This window comes from Amborella trichopoda, chromosome 2, assembly GCF_054954075.1.
Source record: "Amborella trichopoda isolate Santa Cruz 75 chromosome 2, AtrichopodaSantaCruz75HAP2 v2.0, whole genome shotgun sequence".
NCBI classification, from domain to species: Eukaryota; Viridiplantae; Streptophyta; class Magnoliopsida; order Amborellales; family Amborellaceae; genus Amborella; species Amborella trichopoda.
In genome coordinates, this window is record NC_142337.1 from 61,981,915 (window position 1) to 61,993,534 (window position 11,620).

Consider the following 11,620-nt stretch of genomic DNA (forward strand, 5'->3'; position numbering starts at 1 on the left):
TCTTTTCAAATACATAGATTGTGCAATTCAAATTTATCTTTTTCTTTTTCTTTTTAACGCTTAGGCTAGGTTCAAAATGTTATGCCGCCAGATTTTTAACATAAAGAACATGGGTAAAGTTCATATAAGCTGTGAACCTTATACTATTGAAGTAAAGTGCACCTCAAAAATCTTTTAGAAGAGAGTGTTCTATTATTGGAAAACCTTCAAACCAATCATCTCGATCTCAAAATGCATGGATACAAAGAAATTTTTTTTTCAAGTTTTAAAAGTAGTGCATCTTATAATAGTTAGTGAAACTATCTATTTTTAAGACTTTTAAGTATTTATAGATATGCTCGATCTATGAAAAAAGTTTATATAATGTTGCAACCTTAAAGTGTAGAATTAAGGTGCACATTAAAAATTCATCATAAAAGGTTGTATTGATGTTGAAAAACCCTCTAATTGATCACCTCAACATCGAAATGTATGAATATAAAAAGAAAAAAAGATTTCGAATCCGAAAAATAGTGTATCTTGTAACACATTATCTGAACTGTCAATTTTCAAGATTTTTAAACATTCACAAATCTATTGGATCTAAACTATTTTTTTACTTTAAAGTTTTACAATTAAAGATGAAAATAGATTCTCAAGCCATCCTAACCATTTGACACTAAAATTATATTTATGATAAACTTTGGAGATGCACCTTAATTGGAAGGTACAATATTTCAACCTTATACAAGCCACACCTTTTTTAAATTTTTAAATTTTATAACAAGGGATGAAAATAAGTCAACTCATTATAGAGTTTTTGACTCTAAAACTACATCAATTAAAATTTAGAGGTAGATCTTATTTCCATATAATAAGTACACCTTATGAAAACCTCACCTATAAATATACTTTAATTTCTGTCTAATTAGAAAAAAAAACTCTTAACTCTTATAAATTTCGTTTACATCGTTTATAAAAATTGAGAGATTTTTTTCCAATTAAACAAAAATAAGATATATTTGTGGCAATTTCCCAAAATAATACTTGTAATAAGCACGGCTTAGCCTCTTGGGGTTTACCAGAGGAAGCGCGCTGCGCGAGCAGCATGCGTTTTCATTTGGGCTAAAGACGAGTTTGTCCCTGCCATTTTTGTAAGATCGTAACCAAAGAGAGCAAACGCCCCTCCCCTCGAGCTTCAGCTAAACCCTCTCTCTCTCTTCCTTGTGCTTGAGTGATAAGGAACTTCCTCTGAGAACTCTTACTTGGGGTTAGAGAGAGATGCAAGTCTATTCTAATGGGCGCCTGTTAAAATCCCTGAGAATCCCCATTTTCAATCTTGGGGACTCTCTTTTCTCGGAGCTTGATCAGAGTCTTCATGCTTCTTGGAAATGGCAGCAGCCCAAACGCTCCACTTTCCGAAGCCCATTTTCACCGAGTATGCTCCCATTCTATTGCTTATGATGATGTGGTTTTTTTCTGGAAAATGCTCATTTATTGATGTTCAATCGGGATTTGAATTGTTTTCATGGGTCAGATGGTTAGAGCCCCATGTTTTCTTCCTCATTTTATTTTAGTTCTTCTTTATCCTGTTTTGATGAATGATTGTTGGGTATATTATTACTCCATGTTGATCCAATTTTCAGTGTTAGATTGACTTTCAGTGTCTGAGAGGCATGGTCTATCATTTTCTGCCATTTGTAGTTTATTAGGATCTTTATGTTGCTCTCTTTCGATTGTGATTATTCTCTGTTGGATTTTTCACTTGTGCTGAATATTTTATTCTAGTAACCTCATAGTGTTTACTTTTATATCTAATTGTTCTGTTGAACTATTTTAAGGTGTGAGGAGGGTTTATTACATTCTTTCAGTTAAGCTTTTTTACTTTGTTGTCATATAATGGATGTGAATTTCCAGTAGGAAATTTAAAATCTCAACAAGTATCAGAATAGTCTAAGGATTACTGGGTTGGGTTGGTCACTGAATGCAATTGGATCTCAACCATTTGGTAACATCTATGAATCCATTCCATCTTGTTCATAATGCCAGAATCTCTATACCCACATTATAATCAGTAGGCTTAGATATTTCTTGTGGACTAAAGAGAGAGAGACACTGATTAGTTGGTCACCTATGGGATTGACCTAAGGAGTGGACCTTTTTATTTTTTTTGTTGTAGTTTATCTTTCAAATGAGGAAACAGGCTATAATATCGAATTTTGTGAAGTTCATCCGCTATGAGTTTTCTCTACTTAATGACCTAGAAGCCCATAACATCCACTATGGGTTTTCCACTTGCCCCGCTCTACAAATTCACTATTATTAGCTTCCCTTTGCAGTCTGGGTTTGTGGGCTTGGAGGATTTGTGATAATTCATTAGTGAACCATGGTTGACCAGTGTTGCTGTTTCCTTTGCATTATGTAAAACATACATTCCATACATGCCATGCCTATATTTTCATATATACATGCAGCGGTTACAATAGCTCAGGAAATACACTCATGCACACACATATGCATAGGAGCATGCTAGGGTTCTCTACTCTGAGACTGATTTTTATCTAAAGCGAGTGATTTCAATATGTAATATTGAATACCATGATTTCTATCTAAAGCGACTGATTTTTATCAATGGAATTATTCAAATTTTGTCCAAGAATACAACATTTTTCAGGCCTTAATCGGAGGTGGTTCTTTGCATTATGTCTTGGATTGGTTATATTTATAAAATGGAAAAGTATAAAATGAGACCATTCACCTTTGGTATAGAAAGGCCACAATTAATCTTGACCATTATATATGAAATTGGGCTGCTGCCTTTGTTCCATTGACCAAGTTCAAAGTTCCAAATTCTTTTGAACTTCATGACACACCCAAGCTATCAAATTTCACATCGGATGGTTATAAGTAGTTGTGAACTCCTTAGACCTAAAGTAAATGGTCTCATTGTATACAATCCCTTATAAAATTTTCTATTTTATGTTTTAGCTGAGCTTTCTGGGATACTGTTTTGTTTTTTTGGCTAGTTGAAATTTCACTATTTAATTGCTTAAAACTTCATGTTATTTGATATGCTCTAGGTCATACTCATTTAGTTTGTTTCATTTTCTTTTCTTTGGATTTCAAGTAACTAACCAGGATGTTGGCACATGTAATTAGGTCAAGATCAACATTTGCAAAAGCTTTCTCTATGCCCTAAAATTACAGGGAGCCATTTCAGCACAGAGGCAAAGAAAGAAAGTGATAGTCCTACAGGTTTGGATTTTCTAATTCCACACAATTCCAAGTTTAGATGATGCGTTGTTTGGCATTTACAACTGTTGTTTGAACCACTTCAATTGTTGCTGAACACCTATCTTCTTACCTTCATTGGACTTGAACCAGTTCCACACCTATTGTCTTTAATGGCGGAGCATTGTAATGGGCCTATATTAAAATCATTTTATTTATTATTTAATAAATTCTATGGCAACATATTGTGCCTTTTTAATCTCCCATATAGATACTTATGTTAGAACTGTTACCTGCACATTAAAAATGCGAGCTTTACTTGTAAGAAAATGGCACATGTGAACAACACTCTTTTCTACCTATTTTTACTAGCTATTGCATGACTATAGCTTGAACTACATTGGTTAACTGTGAAAATTAAATGCAGATGTTGTAAAGGACCTGTATGATAAGATGTTCAAATCTGTGGAGGCGGAGACCATGCCCCCTAATGCTTGGCTGAGATCACTCGTGGACAACTGTCAAAGCAAGGAAGATGTGAAGCTTCTTTTTCAAATGCTTCAGAATCTCCGGAGATTTGTGGGTTACACTTTGATCATGTTCATTTCCTTATCCTGCTGCATGTTCTTTTCTACTGGTTTTTTATCTTTTTCATCTAGATCTTTATTCTCACGTTTGCCAACATTTTGGTATAACTTACATCTTCTTACAGAGATTGTCAAACCTTCGCATCCATGCAAACTTCAACCCAAATATTTGCTTGAAAGTTGCTGAGGCATGTGCTCGTTCTGGTGCCTTCGAACTTGGTAGGTTGCTGAAATGTTCTATATTCAAACAAACTAATGAGAACAGAATGAACATTTAACTATGTGTGATTTTATGCCATTGTTCTGTCTCGTCTTGTTTTGTAACCTGAATATTTTAATATATGTAATACTGCATTTTTACATTCCAGCTATCATTAAATGATAAGAACCCCCTGCAGTTTGTATGTACTCATGAAGTTTCAACTATGAATCTGGAGATTTATTTGATTTTACTAATATATTGCACTCTTTAGTCCTGATGCCTCATCTGAGATTAAAAAAGTGACAAGAATTGAAAATGTCAATTTTGAAAACGAAAATTTCTTTTTTCTAATTGGTAAAAGAGCCACCCTTAAAAAGAAAAGAAAGTGAAAAAAAAGTTATTTTCTAACTGCTGACATGACACAATGTAATATAATACTTTGTAATATATCATCAGCAGAAACACTTTGTACTGGTTAATTGTGCAATCCCTCTTATTTTTGTCTTCTCAAGATTCCCTAGTTATTATCTTGTTTTCTGTGGAGTTGATTATGTATTCGTAGAGTTTTATTTCAAGGGTGATATTTTGTTTCATTTGCTATATAAATAAGGCATTGTCTTCCCAGCACTTATATTACCCTAAGGGTTTTTGAAAGCATAAGATTTGAAAATATTTCTATCATCATCATCATTTGAGCCTTATCCCAACTATTTGGGGTGGGTTACACAAATCCTGTTCCACCATTCCAATTGGTTTAGGATTCATTATAAGATGTGGCAAAGTTTTACGCTAGTTGTTCACCTAACACAACCCTACCCCTTTCTCTGGGCTTGGGACCGGCATGACTGACTTGGGACCGGCCATGGCGGAGTTATTTGAAAGAATTTTAAACAAATAATTCAAAAAGCATATCTAAAGGCTTTCAATAGACTCAAATATCCTGCCTTGTTACGTTGGCTCTTTTCACACTTTTGAAAGATTTGAGGTGCTAGCATATGCTTTTGTAAGTCTGGACAGTATAGCTTCCTTGTCATTGCAGGACAGAGAACCATATGGAAGCACAATATTTATGGATTGACACCAAGCATTGGGTCTGCTCACTCTTTATTGGTAATGAATGGATTTAAGCTTCCTTGTTAACGTTGTCATGATTATAGGTGTTATTTTATCTCTACTTCAGTTAATATATCTGCACTGTTTTGTATTATTTCTGTTGTCTAATATGGATGTTTACTGTATGCAGCTGTATGCTAAAGAGAAAAATGATGCTAATTTAATGGAAAAGATTCTCCAAATCATGAAAAGGAACTCTTTAGAGCTGCATCCCACCACAGCAGACATAGTCTTCAGGTATTATCACTTTATCAGTAATATTTCCTGGTGCTCTTGTGGACACCTACATTTTGCTTTAGCATCTGATCCTTTATTTCCTTCTTTCTCTATTTTTAGATAGAGGGATGTTTCTTTTGCATATGTTTGAAGTTGCAAATTTGGGTAATCTGATTGTCTTTTTGCTTTGTGTGTTTCCTCATTGCAATTGAGAACAGTCAATATGCAATGCTACATCAGCTGCTTCTAAAACATTTTCATCAATTACAGCATTTGATATAACGTTTTTTGTTTTCTTCCCTATTTGCAATCAGATGCTATTCAGCTGTCAGGTTTTCCTGTCAGTTCCTCTTTGCAATCATCTGGTTCTGAAATGGTTTCTTCAATTGCAGCATATGTTACAACACCAATAGATGGGATCTCATCTCAAAGTTTTCTAAGAAATTCATTAAGAGAAGATTGAAATTGCACAGAACAGCATTTGACGTATGGCTGGAGTTTGCTGCAAATTTAGGTATTACCTCTTTCTTCCTCTCTCTTTTTGTGAGAATGCAGGTACTCTCTCTCTCTCTCTCTCTCTCTCTCTCTCAGCCGAGTCTAAAGAAGTATTGGCAATCCTGTTGTGAAAATGCATCAGAATAGCCAAAAACGCAGATTCTGGCAAGCCCTGTGGTATTCACATGGGATTTGCCAGAGTCCTGCGGTTGACTTACGGCAAGTTCCTAGTCAATTCACTGGTATTAGTTTATGAAAGGAATCTTTGAGTAGATTGGGATGACTTGGATTTATATAGTACCTTAAATTGTTGCAAAGTCTTATTTGTGCGTTTTTTCAGGACGTTCTAAAAGCATCTGGAAAATAGAGGAGCTGAGGTCAAAATCTGGGAAGCCTCATACTCCTTCAAGTGCATTTTCATGCGCCAAGGTAAATAATGGCATCCATCCACCCGCAAATAATTAAGGGTTCCTACAATTTGCGAACATGACCCCAACCATTCAATGTCAACAGCAACGTGGACTCTGAGAAATACATCCTAGCCATACCTTGTTGATATCTGATGGCTGGAATGATTATGTGATCTGCAGGAAACTCAAGTACTCGCATGCTTTGCTTTCCCATAACAAATGTATGAAATTCTACAGTTTACGTATACAAGTAATTGAATCTATTTGTAATCATAATAACAAGGGTTTCGTTAGTTTGTCATTGCACATTTGGGCTATAATCATGATGATGATATAAATGAAGAAAAAGATGTGTAGTGGGCTATTGGCTGTGCTGCAGCCACACTGCCCACTAGTTTTACATAGACACTTGATATTGTCTTCTGTGTCGCATGTCGACACATACATAAACACTTGATATTCCCTTCTGTGTAGTGTGTCGACACATGTCGACATGTAGACATGTTGACACAGCCAGACACTTGTTCGATACGTTAACCATACATATCTATAATTTTTCTTACACTGACACAGCGTATCGACACTCATTAGGACGTGTCTAATGTTAAGACACAGTATCATAATTTGGTGATGTATAAAAATGTGTTTTTGGTCGTGTGACTTGAACTCACGACCACTCAAGCCAATGTAAAAAGGAGTGCCACCTGGACGCCACTTTGACATCTGTTCGGATTGAAATATCTAATACAAAGATAGTAAAGGTTTGTGGTACATTTATTGGTGCATTGTGGTACATTCTGTTGCACTTATTTTGGGTACAATATTAAATTGAATAGCGATGCTCAAGAGATAACTGCTGTTAATGCATGCACATGCATAAGTTCATAAATAGATTTAATGTATATATATATATATATATATATATATATATATATATATATATATATATATATATATATATTAAAGGGAAAATTACAAAAAAACCCCTCAAGTATACTATCTATGCAACTTACCCCCCAGCTAACCTTTCCTCTCACTTTTTTCCCCACAACCATCTTTCTTCGCAAAAACCCCCCCAATCCAAAACAAAAGAAAAAAAAGACTGAAGTACCCCCCTCTCTCTCCTCATGGCTTTTACCCATGACTCTCTCCCCATGCGCTCCGGCAGTCCATTTAAACGCTCCGGCAATGAAGACATGCACTTTGGCAATGCTAGGACTCACTCTGGCAATACACCTTCTGGAGCCATAGCGCTCCGGCGGTTGAATAGGTCGCTCCGGCAATGAGGACACATGCTTCGGCAGTACAAAGAAGCGCTCCGGCTGAACACCTTCTGTGCCACAGTGCTCCGACGGTTGAATAGGTCGCTCTGGCAATAAAGACAAGTGCTCCGACAGTACAAATACGAGCTCTTACAGTACACCTTCTAGAGCCACATCACTCCGGCAATTGAAATGGTCGCTCCGGCAATGCACTACTTGGGACCGTCAATTGACTTTTTTTTTTGTAGGGAAGGGCATTTCTGTCCAAAGTATAAGAACTTTTTACCTTGGGGGGTTTTTGCAAGGAAAGGTGATTGTGGGGAAAAAAGTGAGAGGAAAGATTAGCTGGGGGGTAAGCTGCATAGGTAGTCTACTTTTAGGGGGTTTTTGTAATTTTCCCTATATTAAATATCATATGTAGTCATTATTATTTCTGGATACATTTAATACAAGAATCAACAGTCATATTAATTTGGTCTCATGTGGACAAGAAAGCCATCCCTTATAAAACAAACTTGTTTATCTTAAATTTATTTTTATTTATTTTTTTCCTAAGTAGAAGTATTTGGGTCATGGAGTTTAAATAAATATCCAATTTTTAGATGTACTTTATAATCTAAAATGTAAAATGCCTTTGTGGGCTTTGAACTTGCAAGCTTCTAAACTTTTACTTCAATATTAATGGGTCTACCACCATATCAAAGATGCTTGACATTTTATAAAATATCATTACTACTAAAATGATTTAAAAATCCCCAATTGAAATTTAAAAGAAATGGAAATAAATATGTTTTATTTTCACATGAAGCGAATTTATATTTTTAAGTTTTATATTGAACTTTAATTTTATTTATTGAATATATATATGATTGTATGGACGTGTTGGTGCCATACTGGATTTTTGGGCTGATGTCCTAGACCCTTGACACACATACTAAATATTACACCTGTGTTGGTGTCCATGTAACACTGCTTGCCACCTCCTGTACAACACAAACAGAAATGCATACTTCTATCTCCCTTCACTATTGTACTGAGAGAGAAGAAAGGAAGAAAGAAGAGAAGAAGAGAGGGGGGGGCACGTGTTTGGGGTTGTTTGAAGAGCTTAGGTCATTTTCTTTATAGGTGTTCTTTTAGTAATCTTAATCAGTTTGGTAGTTTCTTTTCTTGGCCAACTTTCCATAAGTTTTGACAAATCAATGGCTCTTGAGCAGTTTGATAGATATTCAAAGTTGGATTATCCTTTTTCATATGGAGTCTCCTATAATTGTCTATGTTCTGTGGAAAATATAATCTTTCTGAACTTCATTTAGTAATATCCTTTTATTTTAAAATCTTAATCATTCTATTAATTGGCCTTGTTATTCATCTCTATTGAAACCAAGTCGCCTTAATGAGTTATCATTGATTATTTACTCTGGAACCGGACTGTCTTTATAAGCTTTCCTTAGTGATCATTTACTCTAGAATCGATTTTTGGAGCCATATGTGCCTTCTATCATTAATTCATTTTGCTCTTTGCAGGGTTATCTCCTGGAAAATAAGCCTGAAAATGCAGCTGCCATCATCAGTTTGGTTAATCAGGTGGGCATTATTCTACTTTATACATAATCTGGACGAGAAAATCTAATTCTTATAGTTATCACATTCCTAGACTACTGTTTTCCCACTGAAGACGAATTCAGTCCATTACATTGGACAGTTCTAGCTTTTTTCTTTTGGTTAAGACATTGCTGACCGCAAATATTATGTGTTTGCCACAGGAGTTGCCAGAAGCAAAGAAGCCACAGTTGGAATTAGAACTTCAGAAGCTGATAACCAACTGGTTTTCAAAGGTGGTAGACCTAGTAGGGAAAGAAGAGAGCAAGGTAAAATTAAACAGATGAAAAGTATGCTAGATATTGGCTTAAATTTTGACTCTCTCTCTCTCATACACACACATAAAGAGAAAAACTAAAAAAATGTACTCTAGCATTTAAGTGATATGACATTACCAACAGGTTTTCCACTAGCATCAAGGGGTATCCTACAAACAAAGAATTCTGTGTTTTTTATGAAAGTGTCCAACTTTTTCTTACAAAACAGAGAATTCCTTTTTTCTAAGACACCGTAGCGGGGAGAAAAAAAAAAAGAAGTTGACATCATATCTTCCGTTCCCATCATTTTACCCATCACTGGATGCCGTAGTGTTTCTAATGATTTAGTTTGATAACCAGGCTCAAGCCATATCCTTGAGAAATGATATCTGTGCTATGGTTGAGGCTCTATTGAGCTCGGGGTACGAGGTAGAAGTAAGCTTGGACAAACTGAGATGGGAAGAAGATGGTGTTACCTCCTAGCAAGGTTCATGTATACTGTTTCTAATGTGAATGAGAGAGAGAGAGAGCAGCAAGCCTTTGTTTTTGATGGAGATGCCCCCAAGCTTCTCTGAAATTCTCTACCTGGTCTGGGACTGTCTTTTTGTTTTGTTTGATGTTTCGTATTCCTCCTCTTTTTTATTTCTGAGGGATAGGCATGAAGAAGCCATGCTTCCTGGTCAAAGCCTAACAAGACATAATTTTATTCATGCCATATAAAAAAAAATATATTTGAGCCCTTTGGAGTACTTGCTACCTCTCGCGAAATAATGTGTTGTATCAGGTCTGATCTTTTCTTTTTAAAAACCGTCAACGATGAACAACAAACATTTGAGCTCCTAGTCTCTTATTTACTAACATTGGTGTGTTTGGCATGTATGGATACACTGAGGACACAACAAGAAAATCTACGCACTTCTTTTTAACTTCTTTTGTTGAATGTCAAGTGATTATTCCTTCACCAAAACCAGTAGATTTGCACATTATGTTCAGTGGCTGAGTTATACATCGTTTGAGCTCCAATTTAAATTGTTTTTCTCCACAAAAATCAGCAGTTTTAGGGCCTTTGTTCAGTGGCTGCTTTCCAAATTTTCTCCATAGTTTGAACTTGACTAGCTTAAGCAATAAAAGGGCCTGCTCCCAAATGCATCTCTCTCTCTCTCGTTTGTTTGGCTTGAGCAAACCAGGTGCTGCTGAAAATCAACAGCCTCTACATTCCCAAATTGCTTAGACAACGTATAAATTTTTTAAAAATAATCAATTAAAGTAATTACATAGGTTTTATTCTTGATCTGCCTATATCGGCTTTCAGGCGAAATCAGCAGATTTTTTTCATTCTATGAATCGCAGTATGAATTATGCATTGGAATTTAATTTTGATTTGAGGATAAATTGATAGAATTGAAGTACTATTTATGCAATTTTGGTTAAAAATATGTGATGAGAGGACAGCTGTTGAAGTTGATTGGCCCTGAGTTCAGTTATTCGGCAATATTCCTCTTGGTTTCCCCATGAGATGACATTAGGCTTTAAGACGACAAACATGAAAAAACTTGCATGCAGTGAAACTCCCTTTAGCTTCGTGCTCGCCCTAAGGATGATAACTTTCTCTCTCTCTAGTTTAGAGTAACCCTAAAAATAATGATGTCAAATAGGTACAAATTAATTGGCTATTTATGATATCAAATAGATACAAATTAATTGGCTATTTACAAATGAAATTGATATTTGATATCCATGTTCTTTTAAGGAAAGAAATTATATAAGGTAAATATCCTAAAATGTAGAATTAAGGTGCACTTTTGAAATCTTTTGAAAAATGTTGTTTTGATGTGATTCTAAGTCCTAATAATAGTACATCTTGCAAAATATTATTGGGACCGTCCATTTTTACTATTTTTATGTGTTTATAATTTGTTTGATTTAAACCATTTTTGGAGTTCAAAATTATGTAATTAGAGATAAAAATAGGTTCTCGTACTATACTAAGAAGTTTTGCCACTAAAACTGCATCTCATAACAAAGATCGGCGCTGCACCTTACTTGATTGTTTTAAGGCTACAACCTTATGTAAACCACACCTTTTCTTTTTTTTAATGGTATGTTTTTACATGCGACGGCCACATTTTAGTTTTTAATGGCATATTTTTGCATGGGACCGCCAAATTGTAGTTTTACAATTACACTTTGCTTATTTCTCCCAAATTGTGCTTTCAGGCCTTACATTTTACGATGATAGAAGAGCTTTGTGTAAAAGAAATATTTGGTT

The 11,620-nt window shown here is 35.2% G+C and overlaps 1 protein-coding gene across 1 annotated transcript; it reads left to right on the plus strand.

Annotated features, from left to right (window-relative positions):
* Nucleotides 1-1,044: 1,044 nt before the first annotated feature.
* Nucleotides 1,045-10,090, plus strand: LOC18445239 (uncharacterized). Its single transcript, XM_006855380.4, has 11 exons — nucleotides 1,045-1,417; nucleotides 3,139-3,234; nucleotides 3,638-3,789; nucleotides 3,923-4,016; nucleotides 5,039-5,109; nucleotides 5,243-5,349; nucleotides 5,721-5,842; nucleotides 6,164-6,252; nucleotides 9,020-9,079; nucleotides 9,259-9,363; nucleotides 9,712-10,090. Exons 1-11 carry the CDS (start codon nucleotides 1,261-1,263, stop codon nucleotides 9,832-9,834), a joined length of 1,176 nt encoding a protein of 391 aa, XP_006855442.1. The 5' UTR covers nucleotides 1,045-1,260; the 3' UTR covers nucleotides 9,835-10,090.
* Nucleotides 10,091-11,620: the final 1,530 nt, after the last annotated feature.

Excerpts from the sequence above, each read along its gene's own strand:
- LOC18445239 (XM_006855380.4), top strand. The coding sequence starts at position 1,261 with ATGCAAGTCTATTCTAATGGGCGCCTGTTAAAATCCCTGAGAATCCCC. Across the intron at positions 5,350-5,720 it reads ACAGCAGACATAGTCTTCAG|CATATGTTACAACACCAATA; the intron begins GTATTATCACTT and ends CTTCAATTGCAG. Across the intron at positions 6,253-9,019 it reads GTGCATTTTCATGCGCCAAG|GGTTATCTCCTGGAAAATAA; the intron begins GTAAATAATGGC and ends TGCTCTTTGCAG.